Below are 15,392 nucleotides of genomic sequence, written 5' to 3'. Positions count from 1 at the left end.
GGGTTTCGGCCCGAAACGTTGCCTATTTCCTTCGCTCCATAGATGCTGCTGCACCCGCTGAGTTTCTCCAGCTTTTCTGTGTAACCTTCGATTCTCCAGCATCTGCAGTTCCCTCTTTAACATTTAAAGGTAACTGGCTATAGTTATAACATACTCAATGGCTACTACAATCATGAGTGTTATCGTCCCCAAGCCATGCCTTGACCCCAAAATTTATCTCCCAAATTCCGAATGTCTTTTAAGCAAGACTGGGTAATGCAATGCTGTGGGCCTGTACTTGCTGGAGTTTGGAAGGATGAGGGGAGACTCAACTTAATGAACGGTGAAAGGCCTGGATAGGGTGGATGTGGAAAGGATGTTTGCACTAGGTGGAGTGTCTAGGACTAGAGGACACAGCCTCAGAATAAAAGGACGTATCATTAGAAAGGAGATGAAGAGGGATTTCTTTAGTCAGAATGTGGCGAATCTCTGGAATCCATTGCCACAAACAGCTGTGGAGGCCAATTCATTAGGTATTTTTGAAATGGAAGTTGACTGGTTCTTGATTAGTAAGAGTGTCAAAGGTTAAGGGGAGAAAGCAAGAGAATGGGGCTGGGAGGGAAAATAGAGGCTTTTGGCCTAATTCTGCCCCTATGACCTATGAAGGAATCTGAAGGCTTTGGAATAGAATTCTAGCCATCACAGCAGGGAGTAGGGATGTACTTCTACCTCACCCTTAGTCCTTCTCACCTCCCACAGCTCTCCCAGGATGAGAGGTTACAGTATAAGGAACGGAAATGCTGCACCTGATAGCGTTGGCTTGCATGCTCAATCGGAAATGTGAAGATTCATTGAATAACATTGCAGATAGTCATTTGCAGGGTTCTTATACCCAAAGAAGCCTCGAGTACAAATCCAATTTTCAACAGATGAAATGTGTAGGAAGGAACTGCAGATGCTGGTTTAAACTGAAGATAGACACAAAATGTTGGAGTAACTCAGTGGGACAGGCAGCATCTCTGGAGAGAAGGGATGGGTGCCTTTTCAGGTCGTGCCCCTTCTTCAAACATCTGAAGATGGGTCTCGACCGAAAACATCATCCATTACTTCTCTCCAGAGATGCTGCCTGACCCGCTGAATTACTCCAGCATTTTGGGCCCAATTTTCAGCATCTTGTTAAAACTCCTGTATTTCTTGTTTTTCTTTGCGATTTGAGGACCCGTCACGAAGGAATGATTCATCTTCAATTTGTTTCTACTTTCCACAGCAAATAATGCAGGATTCTTCGCTGGGGCTATTATTGGGGCATTCTTGGGGATATGTTTGCTGGTCGCTATCATTGGCTTCTTCTGCATCTATCAAAGGAAGAGAAAATTTGAAAAGGAGGAGGATCTGGCTAATGAGATAAAGTAAGTATCCAAGTTTCCATGAAGTTTGTGGAGTTTAGGTTAGTTTCAGAGATACCACATGGAAACAGGCCCTTTGGGCCACCAAGTCCATGCCGCCCAGCGATCCCCAAACTCTACATCTATCCTATATACTAGTGATAATCTACAGAAGCCAATTTACCTGCAAACCTGCACATCTTTGGGATGTGGGATGAAACCGGAGCACCCAGGGAAAACCCATGTGGACACAAGGAGAACATACAAACTCCATGCAGACAACACCCATAGTCAGGATCGAACCTGGGTCACTGGCACTGTAAAGCAGCAACTCTACTGTGCTGCCCCATTTGATGCGTTGGATCACAGCATATAGGCACAGTTACATACTGTATCTATATACATGAACCAGAAACAGCGTTTGTCACTTCAATAAGCAATTCACTTGAATACAACAGCAGTTTTGTTGATGTCACCTATAGAGCTAATGACATCTTAAGTCATCACTGTGAGATCAAACAAGCAGCAATGTTTCTGGGTTAAGGAATGTAGGAAGGGCTCGTGAGAACAACTTGGTAGAGACAGTAAAAAGAAAACAGGAAGCAAATATGCTTGGCTACTTAATTTTCAATTATGGAGGATAGGAGAACTCAACACCGATTATAGTCCTTTGAAACATCTGTTGACCCACTCATAACTAACTGCCTGTCACATTTATTTGTACACACTAGAGCTCGCCACTGATTTGCTACTAATAACGTCTTGGTTACAGTAAAACATTCACCCAAGACTTATTTAACTTTCTGCAAAAATGTTGTGATTTTAACTCATTCGACCCATTCCATACATATGTCTCATAGCGTTATTTCACCAGCCATTCCCACAACCTCATGAGAGTAAAACAAGGGTCAGTTTTCTGGTGGAAAAATATGTTAGATTAAAACAACCAAGGGATATTTACAGAGAGTACCAAGAACGTTGTTTCACATATGAGCAAAAAAGTAAGATGCGAGTCCCAGAGATCATAAGACATAATGGAAGTTTTGTATAGGATGCTATACTTTCTCACCTTGCTCCATCTTGTTAACACTTTACACATTATTAATACACATTATAGTCAACGTTTGCATTGATGAGCTAAACGTGATGAGCTAAAACAATTTAAAGCAATGATCCTCGCTGTCCCTACTTGGATTGTTGTAAATTGCACTGATTTTAACGCTTGTTTTGTTCATAGAGAGGATTCTCAGGCACCAGTGGGAAACGTATGGATGAAGAATGGGAGCTCTGACATCATCTCCAAAAATGGCACCCTGTCTTCAGTGAATAGCACAATGCGCGCCTACAAGCCGTATCCCGCCAAGCCACCGTCGGACACTGCGTCAACTATCACCGCAATGAACGTCAGTCGCGCCGGAAGTGGCAAACGTCCAAAAAGTGCCCAAAGACCAGCTACTGCACCGACTGTCAACACTCACCACTCTAGTCCTTCCCCCAAGTGGCAGAACAGAGCCCAGCAGCAGACACCGGAACAGGAGCCCACGTTGCCCCCAATGTCCTCATCAAATCTTGCCAGGATGGGGGCGGTGCCAGTCATGGTGCCAGCTCAGAGTCAATTCGGATCACTGGTGTAGGGGCACCTTGGCAGTATCATGGCACGAGATTCTCCAGTGATTTTCCTCATGTTACCAAACAATAGGCTTCGGATGCAACCTATTTATGGTTGCAGTGCAACATTGTAAACAATTACCTGAAGTCTCGTAAACCTCGTTTTAAAACATTTTACAGCTAGAAATCTAAAGAAGCCAGAAGTAAAACATTTAGTGGATTGATGAGCTGAGAACTATTTCTACCTTGGTATCCCACTAACATTTCAAACATACTACTTTCTCCAGACTGAATCCTTATAATCCTAGCTCTACTTCTGGCTGTTCTCATCTTGACACCAAACTAACGTTCCTCAAGCACTTCAATTCACCATATGGCTTGTTTTAAAGGTTATTCATTCAATTTTAGTTATACCCATAAAAAGTACTGAGAATCACACTTGCTAATCCCCACTGAAGAGGAATTCAGACATGACTACTGACTCGCATCACAATGTATCATTTTTCTGGGCAGTTTACATTTTCCTCTTTGTAGCTTTTATCCCCCAGCTCTATAATATGAGATAACAGCATGACAACATAATCTAATGCTTTTGTCAGCATCACTTCACCTTTTAGGTTGAATCATCCTTGCATACAGAAGATTATGATGATCAGATCAAAGCAATTAAAATAAAATAATTGAGGACCCAACAGTACAGAAAAAGCAAACACTATTTCCTTCAGCAGAAATTGATACCAAAGCAATGTAATCACAACACTGGAGCCAAATGAGTATGCTCTCTAACTCACGAGAGTGTATGAATTATGAAATTACCTCACTCAGAAGGCTGGACAATAAATGCAATTGATCTTGTGGTAGATTTTTGTTGCACGGTCAAGTATGGGGCAGATCGAACTGAACACCAGAGCCCCCTGAGAGTTGAATGAGCTACTGTTCTCACTCATGATGTTTGCCATTCGTACGTGGGGAATAGGCTGCATCAATTACAGTTGGCTGCCAACAGAGAGAAATCCAAACTTGGCGAATTGGTGCATGAGAGGGAACAAAGGACGTTGACATCAGTACGGGAAAGACTTGGAATGAAGGGGATCATTGGTTATGCTTCATCTTGTGGCCTATGACTGCCACCTTGATCCAATTACATTTTCATAAATGTTTTCAGCTTCCCTATACTACACGTCGACACAAGGAACTGCTGTTGCTGGAATCTTACGTAGAACACAAACTGCTGGAGTAACTCAGTGGGGTCAGGCAGCGTCTCAGGAGGTCGTGGATAGGTGACATTTTGGGTCGGGAAAGTTCCACAGATCATCCGTATGTTGGAGACAAATCAATAGGCTTTTAATACACGAGTGTGTATTATTCATGAAATGCCTCACTCTAACGTGAAGAAGGATCCTAACCTTTCTAGATGATGCCTGACCCACTTAGTTACTCCAGTACCTTGTGTTCCCTGTGGTAAATGCTAGAACTATATTATCTGGTATAAGCAGAGTGTATCCTGAGGACATACAAGAGCCGGAAAGCTGGAATGTCTGCAGAGCTGCTGTTGCCAGGACTCGAGGGCCTGAGCTATAGGAGAGGCTGATGAGGAGTGATCATCTAGAGATGTGCAAAATCATAAGAGGAATAGATAGGGTAAATATATACAATCTTTTACCCAGAGTGGGGGAATCAAGAACCAGAGGACATAGGTTTAAGACAAGGGGGGGTGGGGGAGATTTAATAGCAACCTGAGGGGCAACTTTTTTACACAACGGGCGGTAGGTATAAGGAATGAGCTGCCAGGGGAGGTAGTTGAGGCAGGTACTATCATAACATTTAAGAAACATATGGACAGGTGCATGGATAGGCTAGGTTTACCGTGATAAGGGCCAAATGCAGCTAGGTGGGACTCTTGTAGATGGGGCATGTTGGTCGGCATGGGCAAGTTGGGCTGAAGGGCCTGTCTCTCTGACTCTTAAGAGGCCAGTTTTCCTAGCATCACAAAGTATTCCGAGATGTTTGGAATCGCAGATTGTTTATCTGCCATTATTCATGAAATGCAGTGACAAACAGTTAAAGATATAACAGACAATTATCCATGAGTATTCCAGTGGTACAATTGGCAAGATATTAAACACCATCCATGAATGAACCAAGAAATAGATAGAAGGGAGAAAACAAAACTTGAGAGTAAACTAATTAGGAACAAAATGGGCTTGTTCATAAAAAGAAAGTGATTAACACAAGCTAGCATGAATACGGCAGAGGCTGTAAACATTATAATAAGGGATAAAGAAATGGCAGAAAAATTAAAACAAATATTTTGCATTCATTTTAACTGTAGAAGACGTGGAAGATATATAGTGTGGGGAATCACAAGTTTGACAAGGCTGAGCAATAAAAGATAATACATTTAAGAAAATAAATATATTCCAGGAATTAATCATAATTAAACCTAACAAACCATTGGTCCTGATGACTTACATCAAGGGTTTTAAGTACACAGAGAGCAGATGCATTCATTTTACTTCACCATAATTCCCCAGAGTCTTAATTGGCTCTCATGAATTGGAAGACAGCAAATATTCAAGAAAGGATGGAAAGCAAAAATGGGGAATTATAAACCATCGACATCAATGTGGAGTAAATAGCAATACCAGAAAGCATTATTAGGATGAGTAAAGGAGCACTTAGGAAATCAATGTTATTATTCGGAATGAACGCAATATTTTGAAAAGGTAATTGTGTTTCCCAAATCTATTCATTCTTTGAGGAAGAAACTAGCAAGGTACATTAAGTAGATTTTCAGAACGTACTTTGTTAATGTGCCAATAATTGGTTACTACACAATACTCATGGGATCCAGGTAGCAAATAAACATGAAGAAGCAAGAAACAGCAAATGCTGGTTTACCAAGGAAAGACAAAATCTTGTGCTGGATTAGCTGGGCGGCACGGTGGCGCAGCGGTAGAGCTGCTGCCTTACAGCACTTGCAGCACTGGGGACCTGGGTTCGATTCTGACTACGAGTGCTGTCTGTACAGAGTATGTAAGTTCTCCCCGTGACCGTGTGGGTTTTCTCCGAGATCTTCGGTTTCCTCCCACGCACCAAGGTTTGGTAGGTTGATTGGCATGGTATAAGTGTCAATTGGCGCTAGTGTGTGTAGGATAGCGTTAATGCTATTGGTGGGCCGAAGGGCCTGTTTCCGCGCTGAATCTCTAAACTAAACTAAACCAAATCTGATCAGTCTGAAGAAGGGTCACCCATTCCTTCTCTCCAGAGATCCTGCCTGAGTTACTCCAGCATTTTGTGTCTATAAACTAAACTAAACTCAGGCAGGCAACATCTCTAGAGAACATGGATGTTGGGTTGGGACCATTCTTCAAAATGCATGTATAAACATGGATTGGTTAAGAATAAGGGTAAAAGGGTAATTTAAAATAGAGCAATGTGAAAGTAGCTGATTTCCTCATAGATCGATCCTTGAGCCTAAACCAGACAGAATAATTAAGTGAAACCAACTATAATACTGTATAGAAGGTAGAAAGTAACTGGAGTAACTCAGTGGGACAGGCAGCATCTCTGGAGAGAAGGAATGGTTGACGAAAGGTGCTGCCCATCCCGCTGAGTTACTCCAGCTTTTTGTGTCTAAACCAGCATCTGCAGTTCTTTCCTACACACATAATATAGAAGGTTTGTACATGATACAAGGCTAGTTGGATAAATAAACGTTGTTGAGATTAGTAAGTATTGTGTGTTTCAGATCCATTTTGAATCCTTTACCTGAAGCATAAAACTTGAAGGTGTCACAAGCAACTAGGAAGGCAAATAGTATACAGGAGTTTCCTTATGTTCCTGAAACTCGATCATAAGTCAATACTGACACACAAAACCCTGTCCACACTACTCCCACTTATATTGCTGGGACCCACCTCCCTTGCAATAGATAACAATGTCCTGCTCACATTGTTTCTGCTGCTGCCTCCTCTTCTTATGAAGCATGTTTTTTTTTTACACACCAAAATATCACCTATTCCTTTTCAACAATGCAAGGCACATGTTAACTGAAGAGTTTAGCTTAAGGATAGTCTTGGGGTAAGGGACTGGACATTTGAGGCTTGGGTGAGTGGACATCTTTTCACAGAGTTTCACATATCATCAGTCTGAAGAAGGGTCTCGACCCGAAACGTCACCCATTCCTTCTATCCAGAGGTGCTGCCTGTTCTGCTGAGTTGTTCCAGCATTTTGTGTCTACCTTCGATTTAAACCAGCATCTGCAGTTCTTTCCTACTCCTTCATATATCATCCGTCTCATCCTGTTGTGTGGATAAGGTGCCCTAACGTCTTAAGGAGAACTTAATGGAGGTGCATGGAAAGCCCCAGAAATGCCTTGACCAGATTGTAAAGATAGACACAAAGTCGGAGTAACTCAGCAGGTCAGGAAGCATCTCTGGAGAAAAAGGATGGGTGAGATTTTGGATCGGGACACCGGTTTTGTTTGTTGAGCCATTCCCTTTGATCTTTGCTGTGGACATTTTCATTAGATTCTAGAAAGGGCTAATTTGATGGGAGCAAATAGTCAAACTGCCTATTCCCTGAGAGCACGCTGCTTCTCTTTATGCCAGAGCTATATGATCAGATATTTTGGCTTTATCAGTCGATTATTTGTTTAATTTGAGACCCCCAAATTTAGTACACCTTTCACCTACATAGATACATGGAAAATAGGTGCAGGAGTAGGCCATTTGGCCCTTCGAGCCAGCACCGCCATTCAATGTGATCATGGCTGATCATCCACAATCAGTACCCCGTTCCTGCCTTTTCCCCATATCCCTTGATTCCGCTAGCCCTAAGATCTCTATCTAACTCTCTTTTGAATGCATCCAGTGAATCGGCCTCCGCTGCCTTCTGAGGCAGTGAATTCCACAAATTTACAACTCTTTGGGTGAAAATGTTTTTCCTCATCTGTGCTACTCTCTCTTTTTACTCACCCCCACCCCACCTCCCCACCACCACATGGACAGGTCCTTGACATCAAACAGAAGGCAGGGTGAAGGCACTTACAAATAAATGGTGATCAACGATGCACCAGGGAGATGATGATGATGAAGAATATTGCTATTAGCTTAATGTTGCTGCTCCTCAGTTGATCAAAAACAAGTATCAGTTGATGCCCAAAGCTACCAACCTGACAGAAGCCTTCCAGACTTGTGTGCTTGTGGTTATTACCAAAATGCAATAAATCCTACAACATTCCATTTACAAGATTTCCATTGGAGAAAGCTTGGGCATTTAAGGAACATTGCCAAGTTGATGTTCTGATAATGACCAGATAATATATAGAGTGATTTGGTCATCTCTTTATATCTCCTCAGTTCTTCTTGTCGATATGGATCTGAGCTCCAACTAAACTTAAGGGCGGCACGGTGGCGCAGCGGTAGAACTGCAGACCCAAGTTCGATCCTGACTATGGGTGCTGTCTGTAAGTAGTTTGTATGTTCTCCCCGTGACCCCGTGGGTTTTTCTCCGAGATCTTCAGATTCTTCCCACACTCCAAAGACGGACATGTTTGTAGGTTAATTGGCTTGGTGTATGTGCAAACTGTCCCTAGTGTGTGTAGGATAGTGTGAATGTGCGGGGATCGCTGGTTGGTGGCTTGAAGGGCCTGTTGCGTTGCTGTATCTCTAAACTACACTAAACAAAGAAGCATCATAAAATACATTTAAGTCTGAAAATTGTTTATTACTTAGCATTGTGTTTTACATGCTATCTGATTTGTCTTCTTAAAATGTGACTTTATTTTGAATCAACATGGATATTCCCATTTCCCCTGGGGTCCGACATTGTCTTAAACTTTTTTGTAGCCTTTTCAGTTTAAAAGAAAAGGAAATTTATTAAAGCCATGAGTCAGGGTTCAGTAGAATCTAACACATAGGAATTATTTACATTAGTTTATCTGCAGTTGATCAAAACTGGATGGAGGTCCACATTGAAAACTGCACACAATGTGTTGGAATTATTTGCCTGGGTGTGGCTTGAATTGAGTTATTGTTGTGTAGAAATGTCCAATACATTAGTTGTGGATGACAAACACTTCGCCATTCATGAACGGATAGCATCAAAGCATGGGATTTTGTTGAGGGCAGGTCATTCTCACTGTACAATGAGATCATGTTGAGTAATTATTTGCTGAAAGCCATTCAGATGCCTCATATTTAATTACACCTCACGACTTCTAATCTTGATTGAATCCTCAAGCCTATCAAACCTCCCTTCAGTTAGGATGTTTACTATTGAGGTTACTTGTGGCATGGGAGCCAGAGTTGGGGGTAGTGGAAGAGTTGTTGAAACTAGTTACTATGTCAATAATTATTAATATAAGATAAATGAAAAGATATTGGTTAATTAAGGTTACTGAAGTAACTTTGAAACCTACCATTTTGACCTAGGAAATTGGAGCATAGATTAATGTTCATATTTGAAAGGTTTACAGAGAGTATACATCCGATTTTATGTGTACACAGACAGTGGACAGAGTTGTGCTCCCCTTTGAAAGAAGATTGTACTTTTGTGTTGCCCTTGGGTTTATCTGAACAAGCTGAATTTATGATGATAGAACTTTGTGAATTATGATGAAGAGGAACAGGAAGCTGTATTAATATAATTTTGGAGTTTTAGAGATGCAGAATGGAAACAGGCCCTTCATCCCAACGAGACCACACCGACCATCGATCACCTGCACACTAGTTCTGACATCTCACTTCGCATCCTACACACTAGGGGCAATTAATCTTAAGGCGAGAAGCCAATTACTCTAAAACCTGCACATTGTTGGAATGTGGGAGGAAACCGGAACACCCAGAGAAAACCCACATGGTCACAGGGAGAAAGTACATACAGCACCCGTAGTCAGAATCAATCCTGGGTCTCTGGTGCAGTGAAGCAGTAGCTCTACCGCTGTGTCACAGTGCTGACCTCAGCTGAATTTGTGCACCACAGTTCTCGATGAGAAAGTAGGATAATGTAAAAAGTAGTGTGATGGATGATTGGGGGTCAGTGTGGACTCAGCGGGCTATCTTTTAATCAATCAAACATTTCTCTCACTCACCTTAAAACAATGAGCTTTAACATTTGACATTTTCAACCTGGGTGAAAGTCTCTACCTTATCTATGCCTCCCATAATTTTATATACTTCTATCAGGTCTCCCCTCAGCCTCCGATGCTTCAAGTTCAAGTTCAAGTGAGTTTATTGTCATGTGTCCCTGATAGGACAATGATATTCTTGCTTTGCTTCAGCACAACAGAACACAGTAGGCATTGACTACAAAACACATGAATAAAAAAACTGATAAAGTGCAAATAACAGATAATGGGCTATTAATGTTCAGAGTTTTGTCCGAGCCAGGTTTAATAGCCTGATGGCTGTGGGGAAGTAGCTATTCCTGAACCTGGTCGTTGCAGTCTTCAGGCTCCTGTACCTTCTACCCGAAGGTAGCAGGGAGATGAGTGTGTGGCCAGGATGGTATGGGTTTTTGATGATACTGCCAGCCTTTTTGAGGCAGCGACTGCGATAACAATCCAGAGAAAACAATCCATGTTTTTCCAACCTCTCCTTATAATTAATACAGTCCATTCCAGGCAATGTCCTGGAGAACTCCCAACATCAAACCCTCCACATCCTTCCTCATGTATGTTGTCTCTTTACAATGCACTGCTTGTATTCTTTATTCACAATCCTGTAAATCAGTCCATTTATCTATCTACCCAAGCTAAAGAAGAGTTTCGGCCCGAAACATCACCTATTTCCTTCGCTCCATAGATGCTGCTGCACCCGCTGAGTTTCTCCAGCATTTTTGTGTACCTCCTTTTTAAAATATTTGTTGAATCTAACTCCACCATTGCTTCAGACTGGGTATTGCATCAGAAAACATTTTTAATCTTGGCTTGGTCCTTTGCCTAAAATTGAATGTCCTTGTGGTAGCAGTCTTTCTGCTAATGGAAATAGTCTTTGCTTCATTAAATCAATCAAAACCTTAATTATTTGTAATCTGTCTCTTCAATCTATGATTTGCCTCTTAATAAGAATCCTCCTTGTACACTCTCCATCTCTGACCTTCATCCCCAAGCCAGCCACATATCTGCACCAGTATACACTTGTGGCAAATGTAGTGACCATCCTGTAGAATATTCCTCTTTAACTCCCTATTGCCATGAAGCAGGTTTCAGGCACCACACGACCATATGAGACTGCTCACTTCCAGCTTTATCTAAGAAAGAACTGCAGATGCTGGAAAAATCGAAGATAGACAAAAAATGCTGGAGAAATTCAGCGGGTGAGGCAGCATCTATGGAGAGAAGGAATAGGCAACGTTTCGGGTCGAGACCCTTCAGTCTGGGTCTCAACATGTCAAAAAAGGTTTCATTTTTTGTCTACCTTCCAGCTTTATCTAGTTACTTACTGATTATAACCGATAGAGTTAAATATTGAGACACTTGGAACAGCAGATGCTGGTTTACAGAAAAAGATACAAAGTGCTGGAGTAACTCAGCGGGACTGACCCTTTGAGTTGCTACGACACCTTGTAAATTATTTATCGATATGGGTTTCTCAACAGCCAAACATGTGGATTTGAAACACAGCTTAATGAAAGATGTCCTTAAATGTTTGCCTTTCTGCTGCTAGAAATTCTGAGGATATAAATTACTAAATGCATATATTTTGTGGTCTGGTTTTAAATGTCTTTTATGTTATACAGCTTGCAGGCAACATTGGCTTCTGAAACTGAGTTCAACCTGAAACACATAACACATGAAGGAACAACTTGCTAACAGTTTGGTTTGATTCTGACATTGTAATGTTCTCAAAAAAATAAATGGTCCATTTTGCATTTATTTTTTGGGAGGGGAAGTGATTATGTGTCCTTGGAGGGTTTTATATTTTGTAATTCTTGCTAGACAGACAATGGAAGCTAAATGGCCTGTATGATCCACCAGAAGGATAATCCCTATTTGTCAGGGTAATCCTTCTTTAACAGGATGAAAGGCAGTTACTAGATGTGACGCCAACAACATGTGCTAATGTACTTAGTAATTAATATGGAAAAAAATAATTATTAATATGTAATGTCATTATCCTTGCTTGGATAACTGAAAGGATAATGGGGGAGGGATCTGGAAGTGACTGAACTACTAATACATTACTGGGTATTTAAGAAATGCTTTACATTGATAGTGGATTAAATTGTACAAAGTGCATAAATTCATGTCCTAGGAACAGAATTAGGTCATTCGGTCCATCAAGTCTATCTTTCCCTCTCAACCCCATTTTCCTGCCTTCTCCCCATAACCTTTGACACTCTTAATCAAGAACCTATCAATCTCCACTGTGAAAATAGGCAAAGATTTGGCCTCCACAGCCATCCATGCTAGTGAATGTCCTGGGATATCAGGACTTTCATATGAAGAAAGACTGGATAGACTCGGCTTGTACTCGCTAGAATTTAGAAGATTGAGGGGGGATCTTATAGAAACTTACAAATTTTTAAGGGGTTGGACAGGCTAGATGCAGGAAGATTGTTCCCGATGTTGGGGAAGTTCAGAACACAGTTTAAGGATAAAGGAGAAATCTTTTAGGACTGAGATGAGAAAAACATTTTTCACACAGAGAATGGTGAATCTCTGGAATTCTTTGCCACAGAATGTAGTTGAGGCCAGTTCGTTGACTATATTTAAGAGGGAGTTAGATGTGGCCCTTGTGGCTAAAGAGATCAGGGGGTATGGAGAGAAGGCAGGTACAGGATACTGAGTGATGATCAGCCATGATCATATTGAATGGCGGTGCAGGCTGGAAGGGCCGAATGGCCTACTCCTGCACCTATTTTCTATGATTCTAATACCACATTTGTTCTCATCTTCTTTTGAATGATGCATCTTTTTAATTTAAGGCTCTGCTATCTGGTCCTAGGCTCTGCCACTCGTGGAAACATTCTCTCCACTTTGACTTTTTACTCATTGCAATTAAATAATGTAAAACCATGGGTGATTTACAAGGCTACCTGCTCTGGGCCAGTGAAGCAGCCACCACCTCCCTTTGTGCTAATAGCAACTTAATGGAAATGATGTCTATTGCCCATATTAGCCCATGGTGGTCATCTTTAATACAAGCTATTTAACCAAAAACTTCATACCTTTCCTCTTCCCACATATTTATGTTTCCTTTCCTTTCAGCAAGTTACCTAAGGCACAAAGCCAGACAAAAGGCATAGTTCCCGATTCAATGGCTAACTTCATTATTGAATATATTTCACAATTACTCAATCCTGGCACTATTTTGAATCTGTTACACTGATTACCACAAAATTGCCATTCAATGCATATGCCAGTCCAGAAGAGGTACAAGTAGGCAAGAGAAAGTCGAGTTAAAATTCATTTTATTAATGGGTGATCTGTCCAGAGGTGCAATGCAGAGTAACCAGAGAGGAGCAACTACTTGCAGTGAGAGACAGAATACTCCTAAGTTCCTGAAGAAGGACTTTTAACTCAGACTTCCTCAAACTGTGTTAATCCTGTTGCACATCACTGTACTTTCCACAAGATAGTTACAATGTTTATTAACGCCAATTAATTCTGTCTTTTCATTAAAATAGGGAAGCTATAGTGGTGCAGCAGTAGAGTTGCTGCCTTACAGCTCCAGAGACCCGACAACGGGTGCTGTCTGTACGGAGATTGTACATTCTCCCTGTGACTTCTTGGGTTTTCTCTGGGTGTTCCGGTTTCCTCCCAAACTCCAAAGATGTTCAGGTTCAGGTTCCTGAAGTGTGTGCGTGTACAGGATTACTAGTTGGTGTGAGCTCGGTGGGCCGAAGGGCCTGTTTCTGCGCTGTATCTTTAAAGTCTAAAAGTCTAATGCTGTAGGACTAGAGCCTCACGTCACTGCTCTAATATTATTGGTATCTTAAACCCAGACTAATAACACCGCCAGCAAAGCTAATTATGACACTGCCAGAATCTTGTTTCTGCGAGTACATCTGATTCTGACAGATCTGGAGATTGCTTAACTAAAACCTTTACAGGAATTTTAATTGGAAACAAAGCATGAGATCTGTGCGACAGGATAGTTTGAAAAGGGTTGAAGTAAATTAACGACATTGCATTGTGCCAAGTTTCAAGAGTGAGGAAAGCCAGGAATCAAGAACGAGGTGTTCCAAAATTATAAGATGCCAAAGAATTATTTATGTTCTCTGACTAATTTTTATTTAGCAGTCTGACTACTTTGTTAAAACTGTATGGGTTGCCGAATGCCAAGGTAGTGTGATGGAGAACAGTCCCACCAATGATGCCATTAGCCTGAGGTTGACCATGCAATAATGACTTGTGTCCACTGTATTCTGCTTATACTGATGCCACTGTTTCACATGATGATGACGGTGTTCACCTAATGCTGCATTCAATGAGTTTTACAACTTGCTTTTATCAATAGTTGTGTTTTTGGACTTGTTTTTTTATTGATATTTGTATTTCATGGAATGTTTTCGGCCAACCTACCTGGAATCAAACTATTTGATGCTTCTTTGCTACTCTGACATTATCAGGCCTCTTTTGAAATGAGTAAGATTGATTTGTATCAAAATTCAATGGACTTCATTTCATGGTTGGAGTATTTGTTCAGTCTACTGTATATTAATAAACTCTGAACTATTTGCCGATCAGATTTTATTGTGTTATTGGTGCAACTTTTATTTTAAAGTTAAGCGATAGAAAAGCTACTAGCTTCATCATCCACCTGTATTCAAGAGAGAGTTAGATAAAGCTCTTAGGGCTAACAAAATCAAGGGATATGGGGAGAAAGCAAGAACGGGGTAGTGATTTTGGATGATCAGCCATGATGGTATTGAATGGCGGTGCTGGCTCGAATGGCCGAATGGCCTACTGCTGTACCTATTTTCTATGTTACCTGTAGATTGTGAGTTACTCTGTCTCAGTTTCATTGCTCAGCTCTCCAACCAATTGGGGAATTAATCCATATTTAGTCTCATAGCCCACAGCTATTATTAATAGGCCCAGCACATACACAATGGGACAAAGAGCCTCCCTATGTGTCCTAACATGGGGTATGTCCAAGTCCCCAGCAAGTGGGAACACCAGTTAAGAAAGTGTATGGCAGGCTTGCCTGCATCGGTCAGTCATGTTGTAGGTATGTTACAATACTTACCTTCAGCAGTGCTGCAAATCTGCCACTGACCGTGTGCGCGATTTTGGCGACTTTGAGGGGGGGGGGGGGGGGGGGGGGGGGGAGGGGCGAGGGGGGGGGGGGGTGGGGGGGGGGGGGGGGGTAAAATAAATTTTTTTTTTCTTACCATGTCCTGGATTATATTTGGTTGGACTGCAAGGTTTTGCTGAAGAATCGTTCCAACAAACATTCTGTGTATTTT

The 15,392-nt window shown here is 41.5% G+C and overlaps 1 protein-coding gene across 1 annotated transcript in view; it reads left to right on the top strand.

The window, feature by feature from the left end:
- Positions 1–14,671, top strand: part of LOC129712410 (endothelial cell-selective adhesion molecule-like) — a 93,530-nt gene extending 78,859 nt beyond the window's left edge. Inside the window, exons 6-7 of the mRNA XM_055660823.1 lie at positions 1,247–1,388; positions 2,602–14,671. Of these exons, the coding sequence (XP_055516798.1) occupies positions 1,247–1,388; positions 2,602–2,998 (539 nt within the window). The 3' untranslated portion in view covers positions 2,999–14,671. The remainder of the gene's footprint in view (positions 1–1,246; positions 1,389–2,601) is intronic.
- The last annotated feature ends 721 nt before the right edge of the window (positions 14,672–15,392 follow it).

This window comes from Leucoraja erinacea, chromosome 32 (genome assembly GCF_028641065.1).
Source record: "Leucoraja erinacea ecotype New England chromosome 32, Leri_hhj_1, whole genome shotgun sequence".
In the NCBI taxonomy this organism is placed as follows: Eukaryota; Metazoa; Chordata; class Chondrichthyes; order Rajiformes; family Rajidae; genus Leucoraja; species Leucoraja erinaceus.
The sequence above is the reverse complement of the archived record's forward strand: the minus strand, read 5'-3'. Positions and strand labels throughout refer to the sequence as shown.